General features: G+C 29.9%; 1 protein-coding gene across 1 annotated transcript; it reads right to left on the bottom strand.

Moving 5' to 3' along the window:
* Positions 1-735: 735 nt before the first annotated feature.
* Positions 736-4633, bottom strand: LOC114761514 (uncharacterized). The gene is made up of 3 exons (XM_028950914.1): positions 4526-4633; positions 3165-3330; positions 736-1479 (listed from the first exon to the last, which is right to left on the bottom strand). The coding sequence occupies exon 3, from the start codon at positions 1462-1464 to the stop codon at positions 970-972; it is 495 nt and encodes a 164-aa protein (XP_028806747.1). The 5' UTR covers positions 1465-1479; positions 3165-3330; positions 4526-4633; the 3' UTR covers positions 736-969.
* Between the last annotated feature and the right edge of the window lie 17522 nt (positions 4634-22155).

Here is a 22155-nt window from a genome sequence, read left to right as displayed (position 1 = left end):
TACAATCTGTCTCGCCCTGTAATCACTTTAGTTTTTTTCTTCGCTTCCCACAATGCTAAAGCATGAAACATGTCATGTAATTTAACATACTGTACTTCCTGCAGCAACAAACAGTGGTTCTTGAATTTATCAATGGCTGTGCGCACTTTGGACCTAGCTCTTTGATATGAATCAATATCGCGAAATATGTCCAAGCCAAATGCAAATCTGATCAGAGCTTCAATTGCAATTTCTGAGTCGCAGGGGCACAGAGCACACAATAAATAAAGTGATACCTCTTCTGCATCCTTCAATTCATCAAAACTAAATTTAAGACATCTATATGGATCTTCCAGTCCTTTTTCAATATTTAAAGGCTGTTTACGATCTTTCAATGTTTCCAGTGCATCTGTCCATACATAAAGTTCTTTGCCCCTCAAAGTACTGGCCACAGCTTTGATTGCAACGGGTAATCTGTGACATTCAGCAGTGATCTGTCGAGCCACTTCTTGTTGGAATGGATCTTTTATTTCACCAGCACACTTTTGGAACATTCCATGCTTCGTCTGGCGTTAAAAGTGATAGATAAATCGGTGCATCAAATTTCATCAAGTCAAATAAATGTCGTTGCCGAGTACTTAGAAGAACCTTGCAATTTTCTCGAACGGAATCCCTATGGCTTTAAAGTCAAGCACTTGCCACACATCATCCAAGATTACAAGATATTTCTTATCGTTTTCAATGCAAATGCATGGACAATCTTGCAGCTCGATTGGTTACATTCTTCTCCATCTCAAATACCAAGCCTATGCAGTTTGCAATGCTATCTTGAATAGCCATGTAATTTGGAGTATTGGACACAACGGCATATGCTGTCTTGAGGAGTTATGGTCTTCCACTTCCTTAAGCACTTTTTCTAGCAAGGACGTCTTACCACAACCCCCCATTCCATAAAGCCCAATTCTTTTCTTCTAACATCTCTCAGTGCCATTAAGATTTCTTTGAGGGCCTCTTCTGTGCACTTAAATAGAATGAAATCTTCTGCTGGGGCATGTATTCAAGTGATTTACGATGGGCAGCTGATAGCTTTGGTCTCAACTTGTCATTGAGCTGCTTCATTGCTTCTGTCTTCTTCTCTGCTTTCTTTCCAACAACATATCGACATATCCAGTTAGGGCAAACCCCATGGCAGCAGCTTTGCTTTGCTTCTGCTTTCTCTTTCAGCTTGTCCACTTTGTCTATGAGCACATTTGCTTCCTGAAACTTCCTCTGAAGTTCTGCTGAAGGCTCTTTACTGTTGGCTTTGTCTTTTCTAAATTGGACCAGCATGTCATTTCTTGTAGATATTAAGTTTCCTTGTTCATTACGCATATCTGTAACAAGCTTGTTGAATTCACAACAATAACGAGCTTGCCGTCCTACAGCCGTTACTATATTTACTGCAAGCCCGGCCCCGAAATTGACTCCAAAGTCTTTACCCGCCATTGAAAGCAAGTCAACCTGAATAGGATGGTAGGAAAGTAATGGTAAGCCATTCATGCAATAGCAATGCAAGTACGCACGGTAGAAAATTCCAGATATGTATTAAGGATTGTGTCTTAAATTTTTTGATCAATAAGAACACTGATCAATGAGAACAACACCTAATTTAATTTCAATCCTAATCCTAGTTGTGCCTTCTGCTTTTGCTGGGAAAAATTGTGACAATTACAAAATTCTCCTCTTCTCTAATTTAAATTTGTATTGTCCTAGAACAAAAACAAGCATAACAAAATATCAAAAGTTGTTCACATTTTTTTGTTTTTCAAAATCATTTTTATTGTTCGGCCTAAAAAAATCATTTAATTTTTTTCAGAAATGTAACCAAAAATACATTTTCAAACACATTCTTTTATTTTTTCAAAATGAAAAATACATATCGAGATCAAGCAATCAAACATTTTGGCATACTTGTTTGTTTTCTTGTTTTTTTAAAAAAAAATTATTTAAAAAAAGTAAAAAAGGGAAATTTTTCTAAAAAAATCTCTCAAATTTCAAAATCCCAAATCACAAAAATATGTTGTCATTTACTTTTCAAATATTATCAATTATTATCAAAGTGTAGTGAACAAAACTAATTTAAAATTTAAAATTCAAAGGTATTTTTTTAAATTCTTTCATAAAAAAACTTGTTTTGTAATTTGTTTGTAGCCAAGTGTTTTTTAAAAACTAAAAAATGATATGTTTTTCAAAATAAAAAACTAAAACAATTTTTAGTTATTTTCTTGCTTTTTATTTTACATTATTTCTTACTTTTTGTCTAGAAAATAGGAAGCTTTTTTTTCTCTACTGGAGGACTTGAGTTCTCATTGAAATTTCACCCTCTAATTTCAATATGTTTATTTTCAAATGTAACTTTTTAGATAATAATCCAAACAGATTTTTTCAAAGTTTTAAAAAAATTGTATAAAACCGTTTTTTTGAGGGGGGGGGGGGGGAATCTCTAAATCCTATAATCCCTCTTCTTCAACTCAATAAACTTTGCTCGCTGCTTCACTCCATACACAACAATCCACTTATTTTTGGTTCTGAATATCCATAAACGATAATAATGTAATTAATTCCATAATGTTGGCAACAAAAAGAAAAGTCAATAACAAGACATTAAAAGGACAAACTAAATATTAATCAGATTACAAATAGCGCGCAACGTAGCCTAAAGGATGAGAAAATACGTTCAAAATGTTTATTCACCTTTTCTTTGGAGATTTCAACTCTAGTTACTTGACGATGTCTTGAGCAGGAAACATCTCGAAAGAAGGAAAAGAAATCAAGCCGAAGAAAACTGAAAAGAGTTGAAGAATCCGAATATATTAGGAGAGAGTACTAGATCATGCTCATTTCGAATAATAAAGTATAGAAGCATATGAGCTTTAATTATACCCTCCCTATTTTCATAATAATAATTACTACACACATTTTCTTTATATTAGGCAACTTTCATATAAATGGATCAATGTGTCCATATAGCTCATGAATAGTATGCCTTCCTATAGATTTTATTCATGTGGTATAACTAAAAGATGGATCCAATTACTACCAAGTCTGAACAATACACACTAATCATATCATAGTGGATATAACAGATGAGAAATAGTGATATGTGTACAATAAAATAAAAATAACATAATAAAAAAAAAGACAACCTTTTTTTAGGAGTCTTCTGTTCCTATCAACAGGAAAATCTCCTTCTTCTTTTTTTTCCTTTTTCTGAAATTTTTGTTGATTTTTTATTGTTGATTGTTGATTTTGGGAATATCAGAGGGAAGCTAAAATGAAGAATCGAAGTGCAAAGAAACGAGGATGCACAAACTGCAAATCAAAAGGGAAATATTCAGTAACGATTAGGATACATCACAAGCACGAGAAAGAGAACATGTCGAGTAAAAGATGATATAAATATATATATATATATATATATATATATATTATTCAGTCTCTATATACACTGGAATGATGGTATCACACTACTACAAAAAATACATTTAACGGCGGTTAATATAAGCTTTTTATGGCGGTTTTGAGACCGATGTCTGTGTCATCGACGTAAAATATAGAGGATTTCACGGCGGTTTAAGAACCGCCATGATATGTGACATTTCACGGAGGTTATATAAATAACCTCTGCGAAAATTTTTTATTCCTTTAAGCTACGTTTCATCCTACTGATTAGGAGGGAACGGGAGAACAAAGCCTCAAAGGAAATCTCTCTCCAGTTAAAAGCATTCTGATGGAGTAAATATAGATTCTTTCCTGCCTTCATAGCGTCACTTAGCTTCACCTTCGCCCACCAGATCGAAGCAACTAAGATTTAATAAAGGTAAAATCAAAAACTCGGATCTGATAAAATCAAAAACTCAGATCTGCTAAAAATCAGATCTCTTTAAACTCAAATTAAGCATCTTATTTTTAACTAAAGAAAATAATCATATCAAACCACAAAAACTGTAAAATCCACAAAAAGAATGGAGGTGAAAAACTCACAAATAAGAATGAAGAGGATGAGGCGATGGTGACGACAATAGCAACAACGACAGTGATGGAAGAATATGACGGAAATGATAGAGGCATGGATAACACCGATAAATATAGAAGGAGGGAGAAAATCGAGTGAGGATGTGGTATGGGGGACTATGAGCTCTGACTCTGAAAAGTAAAAACTATCGCGCGATGGATTTTAAAATACTGATAGACTTTTTACGGCGGTTATTTAAAAAACTGCCATTAAAAGTATTTTTTTACGGCGGTTATTTAAAAAACCGCCGTTAAAAGTACTTTTTACAGCAATTATTTAAAAAACCGCCGTTTTTTTAAATAACCGCATATATTACAAAAATACCACCGTCATATTTTTACAACGTTTTTGCTAATAACCGCCGTAAATTAACGTCGTGAATACTCTTTTTTGTAGTAATGTATATATAAGTCAAGAATAAGAAGTAGAAGCAAAAAGTAGCTCCTCATGAAGGAAACTGAAGTGCTGGAAACACAACTACGGCAACCTTACCTGAGGGAAAGAAAAGAACCAGAGAGAGGGAAATTGAAAACCAAGTAGGAGTCAAGATGAAGGTGACTGAAAGGATGAGGAGAGGAGAGAAGGAAAACTGGGGAAGTGTTGAGACATCGCCGATGGCAGCAACTCCATTTGATGATTGGTAGTTGTGGTGTGGTTTGGATTGGTTGTTGAATTGACCGACAGACTGAAACAGTTGACTTAATCCCGAATTGACTCCAATCCAACTACCGTTTAGTGTTCCATTCTTTTTTCTTTTTTTTTTTTTAAATTCCTTGAATGGAACACGGCTCTGGCATCATCTGGTGGGGTTGGAGGATGCGATTGGTTCCAAAGGCTTCACCGGCCATTGAAAGAAATTCAACCTGAATATAGAATTGTAGAAAAGTAAGCCGTTTATGCAATAGCAAAGCAAGTACAATGAAAAATCCATGGACATCAGAAGCATTTTAAATTGAAAGCATATGATATATCAAAGATGTATCTCAAAATTTATTTGACTTATTATATACCTACGTAGACTTTAGTCGCGCGATTAATCTTTAAAATTTTTGGGGTTCAATTAAATGAAAGATTTGTTTTACCTCCCATCTTAATTATATCAATTTTTTATTTTTATTATAAACAAAAACTACCCAATTTTAAGTTGTATTATTGTGTGTTCCCAATTGCGCCTCTATTCAAAATTACAACAGATGAATACTTACAATAAATAATCATCATTACTGATAAAGCATTTCAGGGGGGAAAAACAATTTCATACATAACTAAAAAAATAACGAACTTTCTCAAATCCTGTGACACAATTATTTTTACTTAATTGGAGGGAGTATATTAATAATAATAATACACCATATGCATGGTAATATTAATGTTGCATAGGATTAAAGAAAAAAAGGTGCCATGCTCTGCTATTTGTTAAAATAATAAGAAATTTTAAAAAATAGAGACTTTTAGTATCAAAGAGATATTTGTTTTACATATTTTGTACGCAGTGATATATTATTGGGTACAATAATAGCCATATTATTCGATAAAACTGTAGAACTAATTTCCAATAAATTTAGACTTAATATCTCATAATTATATAAAATAATACATTTTTGAAATAAATGGGGCCTATTAATAAAAAGCTCAGGTAAAAAAGAATATGGCATATATCACTCTATAAGGTCATTGTAGAAGTTAATATCCAAAAGCACATCCAAATTTTAGGGTGATATAACGATTTGAAAACTATATAAAAGCCTTATTAAAAAAAGAAAGAAAACTATATAAAAGAAGAAAAAATGACAAAAAAAATCTAGAAAATACTAAATGACAGAGGCGTGATATAAAATTACAAAGTTCTCACAAGGTATCAAATCCCAAAATAAGATTTTGAAATACATGCAGAGCCATAAATGCCTTTTGTTTGGGGGGAAAAAATAGAGTAAGAGAGAGTTCCCAGCTCCCTTGCCGGCGACGCCAATGGCGACCGTTGCCCAACGGCACCACAGCCCCCCACTGGCTTGGAGCTCTAGTGAGCTAGGCTGCTAGTGGGAGGAATTTTTTTGAGAGAATGGTGAATGTGGGATTTAATTACACAACCACTTGCATCTTAAAATTATGTTACCAAAATAATATATAAGTTAATTAACTCTTCAACTTTAATTTAACTGCAAATCATTCACAATTGTTGTTTAGCTATTCGTTACATTTTATTATCTATTAACAAATTTTGTTTAATTATTCACGCTTTTGTGCTATTAATAATTTTTATTCAGTAATTAATTAATAATCACATTTTTAAATTTCAAACTAGTTAAAATAAATACATGACATTCTTTAACTACAAGTTATTTACAATTTTTGTTTAACTATTTAGTACACTTGATTAGCCATTAACAATTTTTGGCTTAACAATTACCAAATCCACTCTTTTATGTTATTGACAACCTTTATTTAGTTATTCAGTATGTTTCATTAGCCATTAACAATTTTTATTTAGAAATTAATAATTAATTAAAAAAATAAGAGCCAAAAAAGAATATGAGGCATACATCACTCCAAAAAAATTACTTAGAATTAATATACAAAAGCACTATGCCCCCCAGTTCACCTGTACGTACGCATTAAATTTCTAACTTTTTCCGTAGAATAACCCAACCAATAATTAAGGGTTAAATTAATGATATTTTTGTTCCTAATAAATTATTTTGCAGGAGCACCAAGGGGTTGAAATCGTTTGTTGGAGCAATCTCACTCTTTAGGTCTGAAAATCATGTCCTTTAACCCAAAAATGAAAACATGCCAAAAGAAAGCGCTTTTTTTATTTTTCCAAAGAAAGCTTCTTTTTTTTTTTTTTTAACTTACATATATAAGAATAAGTTTAAGAATAAAATACCCTAACCACCTCAATGCCCTGTCATAATTACACATATCTCTCTTTTATTTTAAGAACATATATTTTAGTCTAAATTATTAATAGTGTTAAAGAACATTCTAAAAAATTCTAAAAGCTTAAATAAATAGTTATCTACTTAATGTTTTTATCATATTGGAACAAAAATTTAAGTAATTTAGTTAAAATATACTACTTCTGATCCTTAATATAAGAGTTCGTTTGACTTTTATTTTGATTATAAATATAAGATTCCAATCCACTTTGTAATAATAGTAGTTTTAACCAATACACTTAATTACTGAGAATATTTTAGAAAAGATAATACATATCTATTAAAAAATACTAACTTAATTATTTTTTTGTGAAACTTAATTTTTTTTTCTTACTCTACTAAAATTAGTCAACTAACTCTTATATTAAGAATCAAGTGTAATATATAAACATAATTGATTCAAAATTTGGTCATTCTTTTAATAAATGTATATTTGATTTAGAAGAAAACTTAGGTCAAGTTCTTTTTATCTGTTATGTCAAGTTCTAAAACAATTTGACTATTTTTTAGTAAATATGCATTTAATGATACATATTTTTAAAAAAATTATATATGTGGAATAAATAAGTTCATAATTAAAATAATATGCTCAAAATATCATTCCATAATTTTTTTACTTGCAAAACATTTTTTAGCCAAGCATATATTCAAAATGTTATACTATAAATGAGTTTAAATAAATGAGACTAAATATTTAAAATTATGAAATCCATTTAAGAAATTTAAAATTATAATAAAAAATTTAAATATATACATTAAAATTATTTTCTTGACTAAAAATGAATGATGAAATGATTGTTAGGTAATGTTTATGTCGATGATGCGGTGTTTGACGTGTTGAAACAAAATATCAATAAGGTGATGAGTAAATTAAAAGGTTGATCCTCAAAATAAAATAATATATTTATATATGATTTAAATTAAATAGACAGAAGGTCCATATATTTAACTCTAAATATAATTACAGTTTGTTATATTTAAATAAACGATAAAGTGAAAAAACGCATATATTAAGATTTGATTAAAGGATTAATTATAATGACTATAAATAAATAGACAAGTCTTCTCTTATTTTCAAATTTAATGTAGTATAATTAGAAGATCTATTATTTATAGAGTAAAATATTCTAATTTCTCTTGTATTTTGTCATAATTACACCAACCTTCTTTCTACATAAAAAACTAAAGACTAAATGGTGAACTCTAGTAAGAATATTCTAAGAAGATAATTTTTTTAATTAAAAATCATATTAAAATATTTTTATTTACTAATTTACTTTTCATAATACTAAATCCGTTAATTTTGGTTAAAATTTTTTGAAGAATTTATTTTTTTTCTTGATTCTTTTTATTTTTGAAAACAAATGTTTAATATTTTTATCATATTGAGACAGAAAATTAAATAATTTAGTTAATGTTGACATAAAAAACTTGAATGAAAATTTATTAAATTTTTAAATAAATATACAATTGACTAAATAAACTATATATATATTTCTAACAAAAATTTTTATAAAAATTTTAAATTATCAATTTAAATAATTTCTATAATCTCTCAAAATTAGGTAATTTATATTGTAAAAAAATATGTATTTAACATATCTTGTAGCCATTTAAAAGAAAACTAAAGAACTAAGTTTCAATATTTATGATGAAAAATTAAAATTATGAAATTTCATAATATAATCAAAATTAATAAATTTTATTATATATTAAAAAGTTTGAAAATACATGTATTAAAATTATTTTTTTACGTAACCAAAAAATTTTTTTTATCAACAATTTTTTAAAAATATAAATGTTTAAAAAATTTTATGTTAAAGTAGAGTATTTTAGTCAAAACAAAATTTTTAAAGTTTAATAAATTTTATTATATATTAGAAAGTTTGAAAATACATGTATTAAAATTATGTTTTTATGTCACCAAAAAAATATTTTTTTTACCAACAATTGTTTTAAAAAATATCAATATTTAAAGAAATTTTATGTTAAAGAAGAGTATTTTAGTTAAAACAAAAGTTTTAAAGTCGAGTCTGACAATCAACTAACGATTGGATTGATGGAAATAAAATCTCAAATATATAAAGGAGGTTTACATACTATACATTTTACTTTAAAGAGGGATTTATATACATTTTTAAAATAGAAAGAAGATTTTTATAATTTAACTAAAATAAAGAGATAGTTAGTGCATTTTACTCTTGTTATTTCCAGCATGATGTGATTCGTGGAAATATATAAAATAAGACAATTAAAATGTAGATAGAAGATTTTCTTTCTACCAAAAGAAAATGTAAACTCACCGTTTTTGCTGAAGATTCCAACTCTTTTTTATCAATGCTTGACAGGAAAACTCTTATTTCACCTTCTTTTGACTTTTTTTGTCATTACCATTGAAATTACTTACCTTATATTCTATAAATTGCGGCAGAACCAAAGCAATTTAAAAAGACTGAAAGAAACAATCTGAACATCATCACAAGGAAAAAAAGAAAGAAAGAAATAATCTGAACATTAAAATATTATTACCTCTGGTTCTAAATACAAGAGCTAGTTGACTAATTTGAATAGATTAAAAAATTAAGTTAGTTATTTGTAATAATTAATACATATTGTCTTTTTTTAAAATATCTTTATTAATCAAGTATATTGGTTAAAGTTGTTATTACTAAAAAGATTATATTGGGAAAAAATACATAAATATGAGAGAGCAAGCGGATTAGGGTCTTATATTTAGGATCAAAATAAAAGTTAAATAAATTCTTATATTAAGGACCAAAAGTAGTATCACACATACTATTAAATTTAAGTAACTGTTTTGATCCTAGAGGATTTAGTTTCTTCCGGCTGCTTACTAAAATATTAATTGTAGTTCATAATATAAAAACTAAATAATTAATTTGAGAATATTAAAGAAATTATTTAAGTTGTTAGATAACTAAAATACTCTTTTTGCGAGTTTACATTTATAAAATTCATATTATTTTTTCTATAATATCATTTAACTAAAAATTACTCAAAAATTGATATTATTTTAGCATCAAGAAATGATCGCTTATATTGTATTAAAAAAAACAAAGAAAGAAAGAAAGAAATGACCACTTATTCTTGAGCTAAATTTTAAATCAAAACTGCTTATATATTATTAGAATATGAATTGCAATACTTGTTGCTGAATCTTTAATAGATTTAATGTTCAAGGCTCTTAACAATAAATTTACCTTTTTGTCCCCTCCTTTTTTAATTTGACCGAAATTTTATTACTCAATTTTTTTTTATAAATATAAGAGTTAATTAAAAAGTTTGTTTTATTCTTAAAATATAATATTATAATTCTTTGTCTTTCATATTTATTATTTTTTTAAAACTACTCCTACTCATTATACATAATTTATAGCATGCGTAATCAATATGAGCATCTTTCAATGTAAATGATCAAAAGAAGGGGCATTTAAAAAAAAAAAAACACACACACACACACATTTCTTTTAATAAATAGCTTACTTAATTTTTTTTTAAATTTTGTGAACTAATTATCTAACTTTTATATTTAGTACCACAGACTAATGTGTGTATATAATTGGTAAAGTTCAAGCATCAAAACAACAAAAAGAAATCATTAGCCATACTAACCTTCCTTATGTTAAAGGTCTTTCTCGATATGCTGAAGAACAAAGCAATTAGCGCAGAGAAAGCTAAATCCAAATACCAATAACTGCAAAACAAAAGAGTAGAGAAATTCCGTAAGAGTCCAGGTTGGATAAAAATCCATAGTATAAGATGAATATATAATATTATTTCATCATATCTAAATAATTAATTTATAAAAATTAAAAAAATTAGTTATATCAGTTATTTTTGAAAAATATGTCTTGATTTTTTTTTTAAAATATCTTATTTAATCATCATTTATATTGGAACTATTGTTTGATTAAAATCATTTTACTAGACTCAGATAGTTTGGGAAAGAAAAGTTACAAAATTTATGAAAGAAAATTGATTTGAATCTTATATCTACAACCAAAATAAAATTCTTAGGTGAGGATTAGACGCTTCGGCGCTCGGGGCCGAGTGGTCTGTGTGATCTATGTGGTGAAAAGGAAACAACTCTACATGTCCTGAAAAATTGCAGTTCTGCTAAGGAGGTCTGGATTTGTTTACGATTTACAGGTCAAGATTTTTATTTTGCCCTTTCCACCCGGATCTCAGATGAAAGAAAAATTATTCAGGCTTGGCTTCAGGGATGCTTACCTCGAGGCTTGATTTTTGGCGTGACTTGCTGGGTTTTGTGGAAACAGGGGAACGCTAGATCGTTTCGTTCTGACCTCTCTGGTGCTAGATCTTGTGCTGAGAGAATTCAGCTTTTCGCTGTAGAAATTAACCAAGTTCAGCAGAGGAAGCTTTTAAATGGTTGCAAGAATGAAAAATCACATAATGTAGCTGTGCACCGTTGGCAAAAGCCAACGAAAGGGTAGGTGAAGACAACTCCGATGGTGCTTATAGACGAAATCCTGGTCCTTCTGGCTGCGGAGGGGTTGTTGGAGATGACATGGGCGGATGGATCAACGGCTTTGCAGAGCAAGTTGGCTCTTGTGGTGTTTTTGAAGCGGAGGCGTGGGGAGTTAAACGGAGTCTTGAAAGTGAAAAAAGTGAAACTTGAGATTGATTCTGAGGATTTGGCAAGGAAAATAAAAGGGAAAGCTAAAGAGAGTGACTTCTCGAGTAGCCTGTCACCGAGTATTTCGAAGCTTCTTGCGAAGAATTGGAAGGTTACGGTGAATTACATCAATCCTGCTCAAGAACTGCAATACCCACCTGAATTATATAAGAATCAAGCTCAGGAGAACCAAATAAACTTGCAGAGCTCTCGAAATAGCGGGGAAGCATCGCTCTGCCCAGAAGGGAAGGCAAAAAAGAGCAGCTGAAGTGGAGAAAAGGACGTGAACAGAAGGTTTTAAAAAACAGAGCCAAAATCAACGGCTCAGAGAAGAAAGGATAGAAAGGAAGAAGATAAGTCTGAAGGGAAAGTGTGTGGATTGGGAAGCAGGAAGAAAGATAACCAGCGGGTCAAAGAAGGCAGTGACAGAAATTTCCAAGCTCGGGGACGACTAGACCGCGTGCGGGAGAGCGGAGACTTCGGGCGTGCTCGACTTGCTGACTGGATTTTGCCCCATTAAAGGGGCATGATGGCCCAATGAAAATGGAAAAAGATTTGGAAACAAAGTCACTCCTAAGCCAAATGTCAAAATTCATATCCTTCCGGGAAGATACGAAAAGTCAATTCCTGTTATTGCCTTTATTGATACTGGAGCATGCAGAAAATCCTAATATTCTTCCCCTCAAGCATGGATCCCTTGTGATCAACTTTTCCTTGCTTTTTATTATTAAACGAATATTGAATTTTTTTTAAAAGAATTTGGCTTTTTGCCCCCTCATTTATATAATTTATGAAGGACAGTCCCATCTAATCTAGTTTCTTTAAAAAGTGTGATTCTGATAATAATAACCAATATCAACAAATATAATTGTTACATAATATTTTAGAGTAATATTTTGGAACGTGATTTAATTTATCTAAATATTTGTTGGAAATTCGATGGTTAATTTTGTTGAAAAATTGAATAACAGGATATAATAATAATATGTATATAACTCTGAATTATTTCTAAATATAAAGAGAGTAAAGTAACACTAGTGCTTTCTATTTCTTAGTTTGCCTTGCTATAGATTTTATATATTTATGTCTAAAAAATGGATGCAAGTACGTATTACCAAGTCATGAACAAAACGCCCCAAAAGCATAATAAACATAGTGGATATAACATATGAGAAATAGTGATATGATGTTCCGTGTGCCTGTTGATCGGAAAGTCTCTCTTTTTTTTCGTTTTTTTTTTTAATTTTTGCTGATTTGCGGAATATCAAAGTAGAAAGAAATGAGGACGCACAAACTACAAAGCCAAAAAAAAAAAATCAGTAACCAGTATAATGTATAAGAAACATGAGAAAATGAACATGTGGATGTGCATATATCTCCTATTATTTTCTATATCTCTTATAATCTCTGATATCTCTCATTATCTCTATATTCTAAATTATCTTATATTATTATGTTATCTTTAAATTCTATCAAAGATGTAAAGCTGTGTTTATAAATAGAGGTCATATATAATGTATTGAGCACATTTGAATGGAATGAGAAATACTCTCTCTTGTTGATCATCTCTTCCTCTGTATGATTCTTTTCTAAATTTCTTCTTTATTTATGACATGTTATTAGCACGAAACTTTATCCAAAGTGCATATGATATATCTTTCTATCCCAGCATAATTTTAGAGCATCATATCTATTATTTTTGTAGAGTATCTTTTGCTCTGTTTAAATAAAAATATCTCGAGCATTACATATATGGTGTTTCAAAGTATCCGTATTCTTATTCAACTTGTTTAGAGTAATTTAAGCCATTATATGGAATTAAAAAGATTATCTTCTGTTGTTTTAAATATCAGGCTCCATAGCTATGATTGGAGATTTTACTTTACTTTTTAGTGCTACATTTAATTTTGATATAGATATTATACCTTCCGAACTAATTATGATGAGAGGATTTTTCCCCTCTATTTTTTATTAACCTAACATCACTATTTTGATGGAACTCAAAGTTCCAATAGATACTAACAATATCCTTAAAGAGTTACCATCTAAAGTTAAATATGGTCAGAAGTCATATAATTCTAAGTTTTCATCTCATCGTAATTAAATGGCCAAAAGCCATATAACTCTGATTTTTCATTCTTTTCAAATTAAGTGACTAAAAACCATATGATTTTGACTTTCTATATTAGAGCCAGAAGCTCTACAACTTTGATTTTTTTATCTTATGGCTAAAAGCCATATATATATAGTTAATTCTCTATTTTTTTTTAAATAGCTTGAAACCATATATATTTGATATTTTATCTTATTAAATAACTAAAAGTATTTAGGTATAAATTTTTCATCTTATGGCTAGAAGCCATATAATTTGAATTTATTTTATGATCAGAAGTCATATATATATAATTTTTCTTTATCTTATTAAATGGCTAGTTGCCATATAACTTTGATTTTCTATCTTATGACCAGAAGCCATATATATTTGAATTTTTTTTATCTCATTAAAAGGCTGGAAGCTATATAATTTGTATTTTCTATTTTATGGCTAGAAGCCATATATATTTAATTTATTTTTATTTATATATATCATGTTGAATTTTCTATTTTATGGCCAGAAGCCATATATATATATATATATATTCTTAAATGACTCACATCCATATAACTTCGATGTTCTATCTTATAGCCAGAAGTCATAAATATTTAATTTTTTATTATTTTATTAATTTGCTAGAAACCTTGTAACATCAAATTTTTATCTTATAGTTAGAAATCATATATCTTAAATTTTTTTTATTTTGAAATTAAATAACTAGATGCATGTATCTTTATTTTCTTTATTAAATGGCCTAAAGCCATATAATTTTGATATTTTCTTTATTAAATGGCCTGAAACCATATAATTTTGATTATGAGAAGGATCATTATATGGTTTGTTTATAAAAAAAATTATGACAATTATAATTATAAATAATGTAGTCCAGAAAACTAATAACTATGTAGTAAAGGATGCGTTGGTAAAGAGTTTACCTTTTCTTGTTATTTCATGTTACATTTACTTAATTTAAAATTTAAGTTTTATTCTTATCTTATTCTTATATATTCTTGTCATTCAATTTGATATTTATTAATATTATAATTTCCTATTACTAAATGGCTAGCAGCCATTACACTCATGTTATTGAATGATATGAAAATAATAACTTATGATTTTTTTTAAAGCCCTGAAGACTTATGGTTTAGATATTAAGGGACACAAATGATTTTTAAAATATATATTTACTATATAGAGTCTTGAAGACTAATGACTTATAAATAGTCCTGAAAGTTTATGATTTAAATTTTCGTAGCTATATAGTTTGATTTTAGTCCTCATAGATCTTTTCAAATTTTGATTGGATTTATAAATTTATAAATAAGTTTTGAAGCATTATATAATATATACAAAGAAATGAAGTTTTTGAATAACGAAATATCCAGAAAATTTTATGTTTTGAAAAAAAAATACTTCATACTTTGAAAAAGCATAACAAGAAGTAAAGTATATCATATAGTGAAAAAATAATATATGTTAGTTCCTGAACAACTATATATAGTATTTTCTGAAGAACTATATATAATCAAAAAATTCATATAGTTCTAGAAGAACTAATAATAAAAGGTTGATATAGTTTCTAAAGAATTGGTAGTTGATAATGAAAATTATGATTCACAAACATATATATTAGAATATTTGTTTATCAAAGAGTCTTAAGGTGATAGCACAATTGGATTGAAATTCATTATTATATCTGAATTATGAAGCATTTGGATTTCCAAGTTAAAGATATATTATTAGCTTACTATATACTATTCACTCTATTTGAAATATAAAAATAAGAAAAATAGATTTATATGACTCACAATTGAGGGGGAGATTGTTGAAATACAAGTGTAAATTATGTTAGATAAAATTTGTTATTATTAATATTAATGTCATCCCTTGTATCGTATATTCATTTTGAAAAAGGCTCCAGAAGCGTCAGGAGCGCTCAACCTTTTATAAGTTTTTACCATTGGGTAAAAGATGAAAAATAACACTTTAGAAGAGCCATATCATGATTTATTATCCTGAAGATAAAATCCATAATCGATACCATATTCCTTATGAAATATTAAAGTGAAAAATGAATAATATGACATGGTAACAAGAAATCTACTAATAATTAAGAATAATTTTATAATAAACCATAAGTTTATATATTTATAGTTTGGTATAACAAGTTAGATCATCCCATATTATAATGATACAAAATATCTTGAAAAATGTTCATTGTCATTTATTAAAGAACCAGAAGATTCTTTAAAAATGATATACGATTCAAGAATTTTTATGTGTTGTTTGTTCTCAAAAGAACTAAATAAGAGAACATCACTAACTATGTTCAAAATCGGATCCGTACAGATTTATAATGTATCAACTTTATATATGGGCTCATTTAGACACCATGTGGATCAAAGTAATACTTTATAAGTGAAAGATGCATCTATAAAATGGTCACAGGTGTTTATGATCAACTTGCAGCCCTGAAATTTGCAAATACGTTCAGATAATTACATTGAGTATATAAGTTTTTGATTATGAAATCAATATGATTCTTGTTGAGATTGCTAGTGATTGTTCCTCACGTTGCTAATAATTATATGCTTAGTAAAAGACTCCATAAGTAGCTAGATCAAAGTTTATGAGAATAGAATTCCCATCTGAGTCTTGGGATGATTAATTTTATATATTTTTTGCACATAAATGCATCAAGCCAACAATGTATTGTGAATTCTCCCATTATAATTGGCTTTTGGTCAGGAGCCAGACATTTTTCATTTTAAAATGTACAATATCTATTATTTCACCACAATAATGCTCATAGATGGATGTTAAAAGTAAGTTAGGATCACCGTTGGATAAGAATCTCCTTATTCTTGTTTCTGTCTAAATGAAACAAAATAATGTTTCTAAAGGAGATTTATAGATTTGTAAGACCTACATTACATGTTCCCAATATGAGGGAGAGAAAATGTGTAATTGGAAAAGAAAACGCATAGAATGCATTTTCACTATCAAATATAGGTTCTTAGACATAGTAATATGAACTAGAAGTTCATAAAGTATTGTATTCGTAAAACATTACTAATATCTGCCAAATGCAATTATTGACCCAAATGAGAATTTTTAATTTTTATCTTCCAGCTAAAAATGCTCTTATTTTTAAGATATGCTAAAAGCATAAGAATATGATCGGTTCCAAAAGGAAAAAAAAAGAGCAAATGATCATGATGATTATACTAAGGAGGCATGAATTGCAAACGAGATTAAAACATAATTGTTTGACCCTTAAAGAAGTTTAAGTGTCTGAAAGTAATAAAGAGATCTTGTTATGTTATGTCATAAAACAAAAAGGGATTGATAAAGAAATAAAATTGTCGATAATAATTTTATTGATGATATCATGTGATCAAATAAGGATCTTATATATAAATCTGTCATGAGATACAGATAGAAAAATGGTTGGCCAACAAAAAAAAAAAGCACAATATAACAGGGATTTGTGTATCCCTAGTCTATGCACTTAAAGTGTAATGCTAGTATTATGGAAGTGGGCATTTGTACAATATAAAGAGAAATAAAGTCTTATGGTGGATTAAATTATATGTCTTATCAATATAGCAGTCTAGTAATAAATAAAGTTTTTAGTCATGTGCGTCTTAGAAATATATAATTATAATGTATGACTCACTTTATAGTGAAATTATATGTGAATCCTAGAAGGATTCAAATCCTCATATAAATTCAAACGATCCAATATATGAACAGATCTGGATCATAATGTATGAAAAATCCTTAAAGGATTTGAGTTTCTAGAAGCATACAATTATGTTCTCAAGAACATTATTCAATTAAGTCTATATACGAGGCATGTGTGGTTAATATCGACTGAAGAAATGATGTAAACATATTCCAACTTGTCTATTTGTGAAAAGATTCAAAATGAGTTCGTTATCAGTACTATTTGTGATGGTAGCATCAAAATTCCTATTGAGTTTTTAAAAGCTACGAATTACTTAAAGAAAAAGTTTGAAATGAAAGTTTTGAGAAGAATACATATGGATAAGTCATATCCATTTTGTAGATAAGTAACATCTATTATGTGTTTTGGTAGTTGCGATATTTTTAGATATGGACTAAAAATCGATTTAGACCTCCAGAAGGTAATGAATAAATACTTGATCTAGAAGTATCATATCTTAGCATCACTGAAGCATTTATATATCTATCTCGCCACACAAAACTTGATATATCATTTGCTAATTAGCATGATATAATTCTTTATCAATATGAAGATGTTAGAATGAAGTTAAAAGTATTCTTTGTTACTTTAAGGGTGTTGTGGAGGTAATATTATTTTATCTAAAGGTACCTAAGACTAATCTTAATGGCTATATATATAAAGTATTCTTGTTTGATCCTCATATCAAGAAATCATAGTATAATCCATGTGTGGGTAAAGCATAAAAGGACTATTCGTCTCATGATTTTCAAAAGATTATGAAATTCAAATTTGACGTTTTTATTTCATTACAAAATTTGGAAGGGTTGTTCATTATATTAGACTTTGCAGGCTCGAAGATGTCAACTGATATTATCAAAAGAGGGAGTTGATACATGCTGTACTTTTTTTTTCTTGTCTATGGTTTTATCACACTAGGTTTTTCTAGCAAGGTTTTTAATGAAGCAGTATTACATAGCGTATTAATGAATGATGTACTCTTTTGTTTTAGCTAGATTTTTATCCCACATGATTTTTCTTAGTTGAAGTTTTTTAACGAGGTATATTCACATATATTGGACATCCAATGAGGAGTGTTATGAATATAATATCTTTGTAGATGTTCATATATCTTCCATTATCTCTTATATCTCTTATAATATCTAATATCTCCCATTATCTCTATATCTCACAATTATCTCATATTCTTATGTAATATGTAGATTCTATCAAAGATGTAAAGCTATGCTTATAAATAGAGGCCATGTATAATGTATTGAGCACACTTGAATGGAATGAGAAATACTCTCTCTTGTTGATCCTCTCTTCCTCTGTATGATTATTCTCTAAATTTTTTTCTCTATTTACGACAGATTTATACTACCTCTATTTTTTAATATAAGAGCTTCTTTGACTTTTAATTTGGTTTTAAATATAAAATCTCAATTTACTTTGTCTTTCATATTTATTTACTTTTTTTAAAATAGTCCTTGTGATAATTGCACACATTATTAAAATATCATTGCATTATACATGATTAGTAAAAGTATTTTAGGATGAATAACACTTATTTATTACAAATAATAATTTAAATAATTTTTTTAATCAACTCAAATTAGTCAATTAACTTTTATATTAAGAATTAGAAGTAGTACTAACAATTTCAAACAGGTATTAGTGGTGTCAGCGGTTATAAATAGGAGCATGTTACGCCTAAAAGAATTTCCATATTAAACAGACCACAAATAGCAATATGATGCGCACAAAGGGATAAGAAAATGGGTCCAAAATGTGTATTTACCTCTTCTTTGGAGATTTCAACTCTATTTGATGAAAAAGCCCATGGCAAAAGAGGAAAAGCAATCAACGAAACAAAAATGAAAAGAATTTGAAGAATCCAAATAGAGGAATATTAGATTAGATCATGTTGATATCACGCGGAGCTAGCGCATACATATATAGCATATACATGCACATGTATATAAGCTTTAATCATACATTTTTCCCCCTCATGTAATGATAATAATTTCGGATTCCATTTTGAGTGCTAATCAAGAATAATGAAAATATAAACTCATCATATTTGGACCATTCAGATCTAAAATTTTTCATTAATTATTTTTAAATGAGAAAATCATTTTTAAAAAAATGATAATTAAGATATTATCTTTATTTTACATTCTATACCTATTGAAACAATAATTTAAAAAATAAAAAATAAATCTGAATGGTTCAAATCTGACTCATTCCACCAAACTATAATCCATGCTCTTTTTTTTAAAAAAAAAAAAAATAGGCAAGTTTCATAAACATTGTGTCCATGTAGTTTACGGATTAGAGCCGGGAATATGGGTTGGGGCCCGCGGGCATGCCCTCCAACCCGCCATAAAAGAGCGGGTTAGGGTTGGTATTTTGCCAGCTCGCCAAAATGCGGGCTGCTCTAGCCCGCACCGTATAACCCGCGGGTTGTGGCGGGCTGGCCCGCGGGTTGGCAGGTTGGCCCGCCTAACCCGCCACCTATATTTTTTTAATAAAATTTTTCATATAAATAATATATTATTATATTTGAAATTTTTCTTCTCTCATTTACATCTCAATTTTCATGTTACATAATACATATGTAAACAATAAATATTTTTTAAAAATAAGCATACCATATTTGTAGCAAAAATTTAATAACTACAATCAAATATAAGATAATATTTATTATAGAAAAAAAGGTATTTTAGAAAAATATGATGAATGAACTTTAAAAAAAGTTAGATAAATGCACTTCTAATTTATTAAGAGATAGTGTTTTGTATCAAACATGACATTTGTATAAAAAATTATAAAACTTATCACTTGATAAGTTGATGTTGAATGTTAGTCATGTAAAATATTTGTAATATATTGTTTTATATTTATATTGACTATTTTAAATGTGGTTAAATATAATTTATACTTGTAATTACTTTTGAAATTTTGGATCACCATTTATTAGTTTAAAAAATTAAATAAAAATAAGATTTAAAAATTGAGAATTGAAAAAAAAAAAAAAAGATGGCGGGCTGGCCCGCCAACCCGCTGTGGCGGGTTAGGGTTGGGACTTTTCCAGCCCGCCAAAATGCGGGCTGCTCTAGCCCACACCGCTAGAGCCGGTAAAACGGGCTGGGCCCGCGGGCCCAGCCCGCCAGCCCGCCTAAAAGAGCAGGTTTGGGTTAGGAAAATGCTAGCCCGCTGAAATCTGAACTTCGTCAGCCCGCTCCGCCTAGAGCCCGCTCCGCCACGGGCTAGCCCGCGGGTTGGCGGGCTAGCCTGCTTTTTTTTTTTTTTTTTTTTTTTTACGCTACCTCACACTCTTGTCTCATGGTCTTATTATCTTATGGTGGTTCTGGTCCAAGTCCAATTTCACCAAGCCTTTTTTAATTTTTAGCCCAACCCAAAAAAATTGTTCCCCGGCTGCCCTGCGCTGCGCCCCTGCTCTCTAAGCCAGTAAGCCTCTAAGTCTCTAACGCCCTAAGTCAGACAGTCAGTAAGTCACTAATTGTCTAATTCGCACTTTGCACTTCACTGTTTCGCAGTTCACGCTTCGCCGTCGCCCCTCGCTGAATCGCCTTCGCCCTTCGGTTGACCTTCACGGCTTCACCCCTACTCCTTCAGCCACCAGCCACCACACAGCAGTCCCCACTCGGCTAATCGGCTATTCCCCACTCCCCAGAAACCAGAATCGCCGGCGCCGACGCTGACCACGCATGTAGCTCACCGCGACACGGCCTCGCTTCTTGTCTCCTTGATTCGCATCGCCATCACCCAGCCCCATCATCTTCGTGTCGCAAGCTCGCAGGCGCAGCAACCTTGTTTCGCGAATCGCAAGACGCAGGCTCGAGGCTTTGGCTGGCTGTCTTCGTCTTTGATTGTTGGCTTGTTGCTCTGCTTTCTTCGTCTTTGATTGTGGCTGGAGCTCAACTCGTCCTCTCAGGCAAATCTTCCTTACCTTCGATTTCTGCTCTGCTTTCTTCGTATTTGATTGTTGCTTGGCTGCTGGATTTGATTTTGGATATCCGCTCCGCCGCTTGTCTTTGATTTGTTCTTTCTGTTGTGGTTGATTTTGCTGGATTATTGGGATTAGACGATTAGTGTTGATATTTGCAAGTTAATTTTAAAGCAAAATGGCTACTGATGGTAGTGGAACCGGAAGAAAGGAAGTTGAGATTACCGTTCCTGATGAAACAAATACGGGGGGGAACCAATCTATACAAGGAAAAACCCCTGAATCTTCTGTGCAAGATAATTCAAATAAGAGGGCAAAGAAAAATACATCTGATGTCTGGAAGTTTTTTACTAAAATTGGTGTGGTTAATGGCAAACAAAAAGCAACCTGTAATGGATGTGGAAAACCATATGTTTGCGGTGGAAAGGAGTATGGAACTTCAACCCTTAGGCGTCATATGGAGATGTGTGTGTCACTGCCAAAATATAAAGACATTGGTGACATGATGATAGACCATGCAGGGAATGTAAGATCCAGGCAACTTGATCATAACAAAGTTCGAGAAATGATTTCTGCTTGTATCATTAAACATGATTTACCATATTCATTTGTTGAGTATGAAGCGGTTAGGGAGTTGCTCAAATATTTGAATGCTGATTATAAGAACATTACTAGAAAAACTGCAGTGATGGATGTTTGGAATTTTTATATTAGTCAAAAAGAAAATCTAAAGAAAGTGATGATAGATTGTC

The sequence above is a fragment of the Neltuma alba genome, unplaced genomic scaffold (genome assembly GCF_004799145.2).
Source record: "Neltuma alba isolate B1F8T4 unplaced genomic scaffold, ASM479914v2 tig00001702_pilon, whole genome shotgun sequence".
NCBI classification, from domain to species: Eukaryota; Viridiplantae; Streptophyta; class Magnoliopsida; order Fabales; family Fabaceae; genus Neltuma; species Neltuma alba.
The sequence above is the reverse complement of the archived record's forward strand: the minus strand, read 5'-3'. Positions and strand labels throughout refer to the sequence as shown.

What these genes read in the sequence shown, in the direction of transcription:
- LOC114761514 (XM_028950914.1), bottom strand. Translation starts at nt 1,464, where the DNA reads ATGGCGGGTAAAGACTTTGGAGTCAATTTCGGGGCCGGGCTTGCAGTA.